The following is a 13,547-nucleotide window of genomic DNA, read 5'->3' as shown; positions in this document are numbered from 1 at the left end:
GACCTATATAAACACCACACAACACTTAGCCTAGACCTATATAAACAACACAACACTCATACACACATAATAACTAGTGATCAGGAGGTGTGCAGCCAGACAGGGGCTGGAGTAGCATGGCGTACTGTGGTTCTAGGTGAGAACACAGTGTCTGGCTACACAGGGCTGGAGAGGACAGCCAGGAACACAGTGTCTGGCTACAGGAGGCTAGGGCTGAGAGGACTGCCAGGAACACAGCGTCTGGCTACAGGAGGCTAGGGCTGAGAGGACAGCAAGTAACACAGCGTCTGGCTACAGGAGGCTAGGGCTGGAGAGGACTGCCAGGGTTTCCCCTATCATTACTTAGGAGGAGCACCACCATGCCTAGTACCAGCATTCCCTGTGTAGCCTAATCTTTCAGCATACTTCCTCAATCCACCCAAAGAGGTCATAATATCACTGGTTCTCACAACATAACACAACAAACATGGATTACAGCCTATCGAATAACCTGACAAATAGGTTTGTTACTGGGATAGGAGGAGATTAATGCATTTTGTAATTTGGGTTTAATGAGCAAAAAAATGGTCTTTGCTAAAAAAAAAAAAAAAAATGCAATGTTTTTAGATCTGTGGGAAGTAGTTAACGAACATACTCTTCGGGAGAAAGGTAATAATAATCAGTTCATTCTGTTCCATGCTTCTCTTCACATGGCAACTCTATATGCAGCCACGGTGCTGTTAACATCCTAGTTCTTTATTTATTATACTTAATTTACATTTCCAATGAGAGAGAGAGAGAGAGAGAGAGAGAGAGAGAGAGAGAGAGAGAGAGAGAGCGAGAGAGAGAGAGACCTGCTGTTGTGGTTAATATGGGAAATGACAGTAAATCAGTAAATCTAAAATCAATTTCTTATTAAATGTTTTTGGCAGTAGAACAGTTGGTTTCAATAATCCATTAGTGTACACGAAATACATTAGGCCTAGGCTAAACAGAGCAAATAGAACTGGAGTATATGCACATTAGGAAACGTAAGATTTAGGCCTATTTTTAGAGTATTATTTTTTCAACACACAAGGCTAAGGCCACATTCCATAGCCTACAAATATTTGATGACAAGCAGCAATTCAGCAAAGCGTATATAAACCATTATTTGCCTTCCTCTAAATGTTTTGCTTCTATATCACTACCAAACTTGTATCACTGCCCAGAATTGATTATATTAATAAGAGCGCCAGCGATATAACTGCACCTCAGCATTGTAGCCTAGTACTTCCGCATAATAGAGTAAAAATTTAACAAAAAAGTTTCGCTGTGTGTACATTTATTTGCTCAGTAACAATGTAAAATGTAAATGTAAAAATGTAACAACGTAATGGCTACATAACAGCAACAATGTAACTCCTTTGTGACTGTCATTACATGACAAATTGAGTATCAAAGTTCAATCATAGACAAATGTAACTTATATCTTTCAACAGGCAAATAGGCAGATAAAGGTAATTATTTTACTGGTCATGCAAATAGACTAGCTAGGCCACTACTAGTTAGTTTGGCCATTCAAAAAAAAAACTTTAACTTCTCCCCAAATAACATTGAGTAAAGAAAGCCAGCCTTCAAAAGTGTTGTTAGCACCTAGCAAGCTGCAGATTTAATCTATCTAATGACTATCGAATCAACCGACGATGGAGAGGGACCAACAAATCGCTGTCACCAGTGACAAACATCGAAATGATTCGATTCAAATAGCCCGAGATAACGTCGATGAACCAAGGGCTCGGATATGCAAAATAACCTTTGTATCGTGAAGGGGACTGACTATTCAGTGAAATCAGAGCACGTAAATTAGCAGCGGCTAGCTAGCTGCCTGTTGGATGGAGCCAACACGCAACCAGCATCTAATTTTGCAGATAATAAATGCAAGACATTTAAAGCTTCTGCCCCTATCATAGGCTGTTTGTGTGAAAATAATGGTCGTATGTTCACGCTAAAATGAAGAAATGCGTTTATAGGTGTACAGAAAGTGTTTTGAGGCTGCCATAGCTAAGTGGGGGAAGGGGATGCTGTGGAGAGCTCGAGCTCTGTGATCCTGACGTTGGCGTCTTGAGCTAAGCGCCTCGGCTTTCCATTTCGGTAAATGTCAAAAATACATTTTGCGTTTCCAAGATATAAAGCGCAGTTTTTAACACCATTAAAACCCCACTGTTAAAATCGCGACTTACCCGATGGATTGACCGCGGCGGGAGTTGCCATGTTGCCTCGATGAAAAAACAAAATGCAGCTATGAAAATGACGCACGATACCGCTCGAGAGCCCGGGGAGAGACAATCCACTCAGGAGTTTGGGACACAAGCTCTCGGTTCAGCCACCTATAGCCTAACATGCATTAGGTCGAAATACAAATAACCCACGAATATCGACAATAACGGCCCTGTTATTTTGGGTTCGATTGGCCCGATGAAGCCAACGGTATTTAATAAATTCGTTCTTTCAGACTGAAAAATGCAAGATGTCTGAAAGGAGTCTAAACACCGCGAGACTTCACTTGAATGAATTATGTGTAGGCTATATCTTTACTTTGAGTCAAATTAAGCTTTGAAAGATGAAAAGTAAGCTAATGTCAGTGAGATGGAGTAGCCTAACATACTGTAATGACCTGACTAGATCATAAAAGAACAACTGTCCAGACAGAGGCTTGAGTTTACGAATGGACGGTTTATTAAACCAACTTTACACAGGCTACTGTTTGGCCGTAGCCCACGCCAAATAAATGAAAGATAACCCACAAGCCAATCGTGACCTTCTCTTGTGAAGCCCAGACGTAAAGAGAGAGAACAAAAGCTAAACATGGTCTTAACCTCCAATGCTCCATCCCCCTGCCCAACCCCCCTCCACGCCACTCTGCCAACCGCCAGGATGCCCGGCATCAGAACATTCCAGGCATTCCCGTGATTGGCAGATAGCAGGTTGATTGACATGTCGGACCCCGCGAACACTGGGTACTGGTAGGTACAACACAACCATCTAGTAGCCTAACACACAACACACAGCTGTCTGTGCGGGTCGCTACACAGCCCCCCCACCACAAAGTCCCTCGTCCCCGAGGGAACAAACAAAGTCTCTGAAGCGACCCGGAGGTCTCCTTTGCCTGCGTGGCTGTGATGGCCGCAGAGTGCCCCTCTGGGAACCAGGGGATGAAGGCAAGGACATGGGGGACAAGGAAGCGGGAACGGGTAATACAGTCCGTGGCTCTGGGGAACCACGCGGTGACACAGGGGGAGTGGGCTGTCTGGAGCCTTGTCTGCGGCACCTGGGGGTGGGTGCCTGGAGAATGTCATTGCCAGAGAGGGGAATTGTGGGGGTTCCTGGGGTTTGGGGAGAAGAGGCCCCTCTATATGGGGCTAACCTGTCCCGGTGCAGTGTCACCTTTCTCCCCCTGGGAGGAAGCTGCACCCGGTAAACAACCTCCCCTACCCTCTCCAGGACACTGCAGGGTCCCACCCAGTGACTGTCCAACTTGGGGCATCTGCCTTTTTTCCTTAGCGGGCTGTAGACCCAGACCAGCTCCCCAGCCACAAAGTGCCTTCCCCGGGTGTGCACGTCATAGTTCCTCTTCTGCCTCACACCTGCATTCAGCAGCTGCTCTCTGGCGAAGGTGTGGGCTGTCTCCAGGCGGTCCTGGAGTCTCCGGGCATACTCCGGCCCCGGGGAAACATGAGGGCTATCCAGGGGCCGACCAAACGCCATCTCCGCAGGGGTACGGATCTCTCTCCCCAGCATGAGGAGGGCAGGTGTGCAGGAGGTGGAGTCTTGGACAGCGGAGCGGCATGCCATGAGGACCATAGGCAGGTGCTTGTCCCAGTCACGCTGGTGTTTGGAAGAGACGATGGCCAGCTGCTGTCCAAGCATTTTGTTGAAGCGCTCCACAAGGCCATCACTTTGAGGATGGAGAGGAGTAGTGCGGGTCTTGTGCATACCCAGCCTCTCACACATGGTGGCGAACACACGGGACTCAAAGTTTCTGCCTTGGTCGCTGTGGATGGACTCTGCAGCTCCAAACCTGCTGAACATCCCCGCTGTCAGGGCGTCGACGATGGTCTCTGCCTCCTGGTCAGGCAGAGCATAGGCCTCGGGCCATTTTGTAAAATAGTCCATGGCCGTGAGCACCCAGCGGTTTCCACTGTCTGTGGTGGGGAACGGCCCAACTACATCCACTCCCACCCTCTCCATGGGAGCCCCCACTGGGAACTGTTGGAGCTGAGCATGAGAGCGGCCTGGGGGGCCCTTTCTCGCTGTGCAGTTTCACAGCGGCGGCAAAAGTCTTCCACATCCCTCTTGTGCTGCCCCCAGTAAAAGCCCTGACGGAGGCGGCGCAGTGTTTTTGTGACCCCAAAGTGTCCAGTCCCCACCCCCCCATGAGTACTCTGGAGCACAGCCTCCCGCAAAGCTTTTGGGACACTTGCCACCTCTCCTCCCCCGTAGCTGACTCCTTCCATGCCCGCTGTAACACGCCATCAGCCAGCCGCAGTCGCTCAAACTTTGACCACAACCCTTTGGTCGCGAGTGAGAGCGCTGTCACCTCTTCCCATGGTGGCCTCACCTGCGCCTCTACCCACTGTAGCACTGGCTGTAGGTCTGTGTCCCGTCCCTGCTGCTGCCCCCATTCAGCCACGTCGACAGTCTGCAGCTCACAGCAGACAGGCCCGCTCGCCCGACACACTGTGGCACAGACCCCCTCCTCTGCACACAGCTCTCTCTCCCGTCCCTCTCTCCGTTCACAGTGGCGGCAGCCGTCTGCAGTACAGGGACGACGGGACATGGCGTCGGCGTTGGAGTGGCGTGCCCCTGCCCTGTGCACCACCGTGAAGTCATACGGCTGAAGCTCCTCCAACCAGCGTGCCACCTGCCCCTCTGGCTCTCTGAAAGACATGAGCCACTGGAGAGCAGAGTGGTCAGTCCTTACAGTAAAGGGCAGACCACCCAGGTAGTACTTGAAGTGTTTGACGGAAGCCACAACAGCCAAGAGCTCCCGCCGGGTGACACAGTAGCGGCGCTCATGTTTGTCAAATGTTTTGCTGAAGTACGCCACCGCTCTCTCCCCCTCTGGCCCCACCTGGGCCAGCACCCCACCCATGCCCACATTGCTCGCGTCTGTGTCCAGGATAAAGGGCAATGTGAGGTCAGGGGGGGCGAGCACGGGGGCCTCGATCAGTGCACGTTTGAGGGTGTTGAACGCCTCCTCACACTCCACTGTCCAAGTGAAAGCCTTGTCCTTCGGCAGCAGGCGGTTCAGTGGAGCAGCAACGCTTGAGAAGCCCCGTACAAACCTCCTGTAGTACGAGGCCAGGCCCAGGAAGCTCTTCAGCTGACGCTGGTCGGTGGGGGTGGGCCAGTCTCTGACAGCCGCTACCTTGTCCTCCATGGTGCTGATCCCCTCCTTCCCCACTCGGTGGCCCAAGAAGGACACCTCTCTCCTCATGAAGTGGCACCTCTCGGGGTGGAGCTTCAGACCTGCGGCAGCCACCCTCTCCAGCACACACCGTAGCGCCCCCAGGGCTGACTGGAAGGAGCTGCCATGGGCCAGGATGTCATCGAGGTATACCAGACACTGCTGTCGGGGGATGCCATCCAGCACCCTGTCCATCAAACGCTCAAAAGTAGCTGGAGCGTTGCACAGGCCAAAGCACAGGACCTTGAACTGCCAGTGTCCTCTGTTAGTGGAGAACACAGTTTTGGCTCTGGCCTCTGGGGAGAGGGGCACCTGCCAGTAGCCACTGCGGAGGTCTAGTGAGGAGAACCAGGAGGACCCCCTAACCAGGTCCAGCGACTCATCGATACGTGGTATGGGGTATGAGTCCTTCCTGGTTACCTCATTCAACCGCCTGTAGTCCGCACAGAACCTCAGCTTGCCCCCATCTTCGGAACCATGACGACTGGCGCCGCCCAGGGGCTGTCTGAGGGCTCAATGAAGTCTGCCCGCTGCATCTCCAACACAGCCTTGTCTACCGCCTCCTGGCGTGCCAGCGGGATACGGCGGGGACGCATCTTGATAGGTCGAGCATCACCTGTGTCGATCTCATGCTGCACCAGATGAGTCTGACCCACCTCTTCCTCACTCAGCGCAAAGCTGTCTCTGAATTCAAACAGCAACTGCCTCAATCGTTCCTGCTGCTCGGGGTCAAGACCAACACAGTTCCTCCCCCATATCTCCCTCACTGCAGACAGTGTCCTCTCCCCTCCCATCTGGGGTAGCTGGGCTGGGGGGGCGCGGCCCGGGCTCACAGAGGGCTGTGTCGTGGAGGTAGCTGGGGGAATGTAACACAACGCCGTAGGTGACAGGGGGGCTGGGGAAAAGTCACACCCAGATGTGGGGGAGGGGGGGCAGCCATGAGTCTCTGCTGCTTTAACTGTTGGAGTAAAGGGTTTGTTGGGTTGAGTGAATGTGACATTAGGGGCCATGGTGACCTCCGGCCCTCCCTGGAAGCTCAGTGTGCCCCTATTTAGGTCTAACTGGCAGCCTGTGCTCCTAAGAAAGTCCAACCCCAGGATACAAGGGTCCTGCACAGCCGCCACCCACACAGGATGACGCACAGTCCTGCCCCCTACTGTCAGAGTCATTATTCCCTTCCCTTTCATGGGTGCCAGCTCACCTGTGACTGTGCGGAGCTGCACAGTTGTAGGCTCACACTGAGTCCAACCTGGCACAATATCTGGCCTCACCAGGGTTACTGTGGACCCAGTGTCCACCAGGGCGGAGCAGGGCACCCCCTCCACAGTGACAGGGACATGACAAAAGTCCCCAACACAGGTCCGGCCCACCACAACAACAGGCTCCATCCGCTTGCCCTCGTCTGCTTCTGGGGGAAGTGGAGCCTTGCTTCCCCGTCTGTGCCGGTGGGCTCCTCCTGAAGAAGATGGTGGTTGGGATAGAAAGCCAGGGGTCCGCACTACCCGGTCTATGCGGACCCCGAGCCGTTTCCCTGAGCTCTGGGGGACATGGGGCAATCTCGGCGCAGATGGCCTGGCTGGCCACAACCCCAGCAGACCCTGGGACCAGGGCGTGTGTTTCGTGCCGCCTGTAGCGACACAGCACGAATGAGTTCTGTCATTTCAGCCACCCATGCAGGCTTTTCCGGCTCCGGGCTGCTCTGCCCCCCAGCTCGCACAGAGGGTCTGTCTCCCTGCACCCCCACCAAAGCCCCAGCTGAAGCCCCAGCCCACACCAGCTCCCTCTCCAAAGCCATCTCCAAGGCTACCTGCAATGACTCAGGATGAGCCAGCTGGGTCTGTATGCGCAGCTCCGTAGGAGAGAGCGCCTGTATGAACTGGTCCCGTGCTAGCTCGCTCTGCACGGAGGGGGGCATGTGAGCATATGCCCGCCGAGAGAGGCTCTCAATGTCATTAGCTAGCACCCGTAGAGGCTCTCCAGGCTGCCTGCGTCTATTACTCAGTTCGGAGCGCAGTAGCCCGGGCTGTACACACTGTCCATAGCGCCTCCTCAGTGCTCCCACTAAAGCACCATAATCACGTCTGTCCTCGGGGCTAATCAATATCAAACAGGCCAGAGCTTCATCCGTGAGGCATAAAGCCAACTGCAGTGCCCTATCTTCATCCGACCACCCCCTAAAATGAGCTAACAGTTCAAACTGAGCATGAAAAGCTTCCCAATCCGCCTTACCGGAATACTTCGGGGTCTTAACGGATACGGACGCAGCCGGGAACTGGGCGCCGCCATGTTTGTTTACATCCTGAGCCCCAGATTCCTCGTCCCACCACGTCGACGTCACCCCTTCGGTCCGCCCACCAGAATCCGCGCGAAACACAGTCGACGAAGCACTCATGCCCGCTTCAGCCGCCATCACTCTAACGTCCTCCCTCAAGCGGCCTCTGGGCTCCGATGCCCTGGCGATCTCCTCAGCCAGAACCCCCGACGTCCATGCACACGCACCTCCTTGGCCATAATCGTCCCCTACCTCCACCTTCACTTTCGGATTCCCTCGAAGCATCTTCAACCCCCGTTCTCACCTACGGTAGCTAGCCACAGAAGTCAGCTAGCTAGCTGGCTAACTTTTATCAACGTTTTTACTTCTGACACCAATGTAATGACCTGACTAGATCATAAAAGAACAACTGTCCAGACAGAGGCTTGAGTTTACGAATGGACGGTTTATTAAACCAACTTTACACAGGCTACTGTTTGGCCGTAGCCCACGCCAAATAAATGAAAGATAACCCACAAGCCAATCGTGACCTTCTCTTGTGAAGCCCAGACGTAAAGAGAGAGAACAAAAGCTAAACATGGTCTTAACTTCCAATGCTCCATCCCCCTGCCCAACCCCCCTCCACGCCACTCCGCCAACCGCCAGGATGCCCGGCATCAGAACATTCCAGGCATTCCCGTGATTGGCAGATAGCAGGTTGATTGACATGTCGGACCCCGCGAACACTGGGTACTGGTAGGTACAACACAACCATCTACTAGCCTAACACACAACACACAGCTGTCTGTGCGGGTCGCTACAATACTTTGCCAGTATTTACTTCTTGAATCGTGGTCCTATCATTCATATAGAATATAATAGAACAGCCAAACCAAGTAGGCTAAAATTGAATCCCAAATAGGCCAAATGTTTGCTTTGTAAACATATATAAAAAAAATATATATATATATATATATATATATGGTGCCTCAACAGCATTTGTAAAAGATCTTATGCTTTTTCACCATTTTATCATTGTCAAACTAGGAGATGGAAATGAGAACTAGCTACATGTGTTTGATGTGAAGATCAATCCACTTGAGATGCATAGAGGACATGACTTCCAATGTCACAGATCATTTTAACTTGATGAATCCACAGGGTATTCTTTCAGAATCTGCACAAACCAGCAAGATTCTGGGAATAGGTGATCTAAAATCTAGGCCGTTCTCAAGATTCCACCCATCCTGATTTCACTCACAATGTTCGCTTTTGTTTTTCAATGTATGTTTTCATTTTGTCAATAGGGTTATGCTTGCAATTTGATGTGCAAAATGCAACACAGCTGACGACAGCGGAAAGTACAGTCGTGGTCAAAAGTTTTGAGAATGACACAAATATTAATTTTCACAAAGTCTGCTGCCTCAGTTTTTATGATGGAAATTTGCATATACTCCAGAATGTTATGAAGAGTGATCAGATTAATTGCAATTCATTGCAAAGTCCCTCTTTGCCATGAAAATGAACTTAATCCCCCAAAAACATTTCCACTGCATTTCAGCCCTGCCACAAAAGGACCAGCTGACATCATGTCAGTGATTCTCTCGTTAACACAGGTGAGAGTGTTGATGAGGATAAGGCTGGAGATCACTCTGTCATGCTGTTTGAGTTAGAATAACAGACTCAAATCAAATAAAATTGTATTTGTCACATACACGTGTTTAGCAGATGTTATAGCGGGTGTATTGAAATGCTTGTGCTTCTAGCTCCGACAGTGCAGTAATATCTAACAATTTCACAACATATACCCAATACACACAAAACTAGTAAGGAATGGGATTTAAGAATATATACATATATGGACAAGCAATGACAGAGCGCCATGGACTAAGATACAGTAGAATATTATAGAATGCAATATATACATATATGAGTAGTGCAAGATATGTAAACATTATTAAAGTGACTAGTGTTCCATTTCTTAAAGTGGCCAGTGATTTCAATAGGCAGCAGCAGCCTCTAATGTGCTAGTGATGGCTATTTAACAGTCTGATAGCCTTGAGATAGAAGCAGTTTTTCATTCTCTTGGTCCCAGCTTTGATGCATCTGTACTGACCTCGCCTTCTGGATGATAGCGGGGTGAACAGGCAGTGGCTCTGGTGGTTGATGTCCTTGATGATCTTTTTGGCCTTCCTGTGACATCGAGTGTTGTATGTGTCTTGGAGGGCGGGTAGTTGCATTCAGCAGACCGCACCACCCTCTGGAGAGCCCTGCGGTTGTGGGTGGTGCAGTTGCCGTACCAGGCGGTGATACAGCCCGACAGGATGCTCTCAATTGTGCATCTGTAAAAGTTTGTGAGGGTTTTAGGTGCTAAGCCGAATTTCTTCAGCCTCCTGAGGTTGAAGAGGCTCTGTTGCGCCTTCTTCACTACACTGTCTGCGTGGGTGGACCATTTCAGTTTATCGGTGATGTGTACGCCAAGGAACTTGAAGCTTTCCACCTTCTCCACTGCGGTCCTGTCGATGTGGATAGGGGGGTGCACCCTCTGCTATTTCCTGAAGTCCACGATCATCTCCTTTGTTTTGTTGATGTTGAGTGAGAGGTTATTTTCCTGGCACCACACTCCCAGAGCCCTCACCCCCTCCCTGTAGGCGGTCTCGTCATTGTTGGTAATCAAGCCTACTACTGTTGTGTTGTCTGCAAACTTGATGATTGAGTTGGATGCATGCTTGGCCACGCAGTCATGGGTGAACAGGGAGTACAGGAGGGGGCTGAGCACGCACCCTTGTGGGGCCCCAGTGTTGAGGATCAGCGAAGTGGAGATGTTGTTTCCTACCTTCACCACCTGGGGGCGGCCCGTCAGGAAGTCCAGGACCCAGTTGCACAGGGCGGGGTTCAGACCCAGGGCCTCGAGCTTAATGATGAGCTTGGAGGGTACTATGGTGTTGAATGCTGAGCTATAGTCAATGAACAGCATTCTTACATAGGTATTCCCCTTGTCCAGATGGAATAGGGCAGTGTGCAGTGTGATGGCGATTTGCATCGTCTGTGGATCTATTGGGGCGGTAAGCAAATTAAAGTGGGTATAGGGTGACAGGTAAGGTAGAGGTGATATGATCCTTGACTAGTCTCTCAAAGCACTGGAAGCTTTAAAAGGAGGGTGGTGCTTGAAATCATTGTTCTTCCTCTGTTAACCATGGTTACCTGCAAGGAAACACGTGCCGTCATCATTGCTTTGCACAAAAAGGGCTTCACAGGCAAGGATATTGCTGCTAGTAAGATTGCACCTAAATCAACCATTTATCGGATCATCAAGAACTTCAAGGAGAGAGGTTCAATTGTTGTGAAGAAGGCTTCAGGGCGCCCAAGAATGTCCAGCAAGCGCCAGGACCGTCTCCTAAAGTTGATTCAGCTGCGGGATCGGGGCACCACCAGTGCAGAGCTTGCTCAGGAATGGCAGCAGGCAGGAGTGAGTGCATCTGCACGCACAGTGAGGCGAAGACTTTTGGAGGATGGCCTGGTGTCAAGAAGGGCAGCGAGGAAGCCACTTCTCTCCAGGAAGAACATCAGGGACAGACTGATATTCTGCAATAAGGTACAGGGATTGGACTGCTGAGGACTGGGGTAAAGTCATTTTCTCTGATGAATCCCCTTTCCGATTGTTTGGGGCATCCGGAAAAAAGCTTGTCCGGAGAAGACAAGGTGAGCACTACCATCAGTCCTGTGTCAGGGCTCACTCACAATTTTGCCTAAGAACACAGCCATGAATAAAGAATGGTACCAACACATCCTCCGAGAGCAACTTCTCCCAACCATCCAAGAACAGTTTGGTGACGAACAATGCCTTTTCCAGCATGATGGAGCACCTTGCCATAAGGCAAAAGTGATAACTAAGTGGCTCGGGGAACAAAACATCGACATTTTGGGTCCATAGCCAGGAAACTCCCCAGACCTTAATCCCATTGAGAGCTTGTGGTCAATCCTCAAGAGGCGGGTGGACAAACAAAAACCCACAAATTCTGACAAACTCCAAGCATTGATTATGCAAGATCTCAGGATGTGGCCCAGAAGTTAATTGACAGCATGCCAGGGTGGATTGCAGAGGTCTTGAAAAAGAAGGGTCAACACTGCAAATATTGACTCTTTGCATAAACTTAATGTAATTGTCAATAAAAGCCTTTGACACTTATGGAATGCTTGTAATTATACTTCAGTATACCATAGTAACATCTGACCAAAATATCTAAAAACACTGAAGCAGCAAACTTTGTGAAGACCAATACAATACCAATACTTGTGTCATTCTCAAAACTTTCCTCCAAAAGATAAAAAAGGAAGATAACTTTGGGTGTAGGTTTCAGGTAGGCCTATCTGTAGGCCTAATCGAGGAAGGAGATGTTCTGTTTCACGTGAGTTACACATAGTTACTGTGTTACACCAATCATTTCAAACTACATGTATGTACAGATGGTATCTGTGACCATTATATTGATTGTGTCAAAGGAGGATTTGTTAATTGTAGGCCTATTTCCATTTCAAACGTAACCCCCAAGAGTCTAAACCAGGGGAGTTCTACTAAGCTAACATATGGAATTGTTTTAAGATGGTCATACCAAGGATAATTTAGCTATTTGATTTTGAATTTTAGGACCCCTTTAGGTATAACTTTTTTTCAAAATAAAAATATTAACAGATACATATATCAAAAGGAAGTTTGTTTTGAAGTGTCTGTCCTATATCTGAGAGATATAAAAAAAGATCAGGATTCTTTTTTTTTGTTGTTGACATATTTAACCCTTTTTTTAGGCACAAACTAATTCAATATACATGTACTTCCATTCCTTTTTTAAACTGGTACCGCGCTACCTTTAGACAAGGCTTGTAAGGCTTGTGGGCGTCCTAGAGCAGAACAACTGATATGTACTGTACGTGTTCATGGGATTCTCACCTTTCCATAGAGGGGACATAGTTTGACCGCCAAACTGTTCCGACGCTACCAGAAGTTGGTACCGACTTCAGACGAGTCCCATGACGTTTGTGGGGGTCGTAGAGCAAAACGGAGAGCACCATCGTGTCCGTGAGAGTCATATTTTTCAGTTTTGTAGGCCAAACCGTTTGGATTATTTTGTTTAATATTTAAAGGCCTACTCATGTTTAAAACTACTGTAATATAGTGTAGCTGTTGCAGCCTTAGTAAATGTTGACCACAACTGTGTGAAATATCCTAATGCTTTCCTAGTTTGAATGAACCTGTTGTAAGAGTGTCTGCAGCTCTGTGCCTGTATCATTAATTAATACAGCCCCCATTAGTTTATCACCTGCTTCTGGCAGAGGTAATGTACGGCCAATGAAGAATACACACACACACACAGGCAAAGGCACACCTAACTGCTCAGTTTTTTTATCATGATCTCAAAATACGGAAAGGAGTAGAAGAGAAGAGATAGAAAGAATCTAACTAATCTTTCTAGATTACATTTAAAGTTTTCCTCTCCATTCCATACACTGAGTGTACAACACATTAGGAATACCTGCTCTTTCCATGACATAGACTGACCAGGTGATAGATATGATCCATTATAGATAAAGGGGAGGAGACAGATTAAAGAAGGATGGGCCAGCATCCCTGTGGAACACTTTCGACACCTTGTAGAGTCCATGCCCCGACGAATTGAGGCTGTTCTGAGGGCAAAAGGGTGTGCAAGTCAATATTAGGAAGGTGTTCCTAATGTTTTGTACACTCTGTGTAGTACCATTGCAAAGTTTAAAATTGAATATTTTTTCCACATTCATTACAATATATTTGTATTTTATATTGATGTTCATTGGTGGTCAGTCACATTTACAGTATGACATTGTGTGTTAATA

General features: G+C 49.0%; 1 protein-coding gene across 5 annotated transcripts in view; it reads right to left on the bottom strand.

The window, feature by feature from the left end:
• LOC311111588 (aryl hydrocarbon receptor nuclear translocator 2) overlaps window positions 1-2,520 on the bottom strand; it is an 86,019-nt gene extending 83,499 nt beyond the window's left edge. For 2 of the 5 annotated variants that reach the window (XM_084154353.1, XM_084154355.1), the window contains exon 1: window positions 2,202-2,520. In XM_084154353.1, the coding sequence (XP_084010479.1) occupies window positions 2,202-2,232 (31 nt within the window). In that variant the 5' untranslated portion in view covers window positions 2,233-2,520. The remainder of the gene's footprint in view (window positions 1-2,201) is intronic. The other 3 variants (XM_084154351.1, XM_084154352.1, XM_084154354.1) reach the window with 2 other exon arrangements.
• Window positions 2,521-13,547: the final 11,027 nt, after the last annotated feature.

Source organism: Coregonus lavaretus (genome assembly GCF_964263955.1).
Source record: "Coregonus lavaretus genome assembly, chromosome: 37".
NCBI lineage: Eukaryota > Metazoa > Chordata > Actinopteri > Salmoniformes > Salmonidae > Coregonus > Coregonus lavaretus.
Note: the sequence above shows the minus strand (reverse complement) of the source record. Positions and strands in the feature narration are given on the sequence as shown.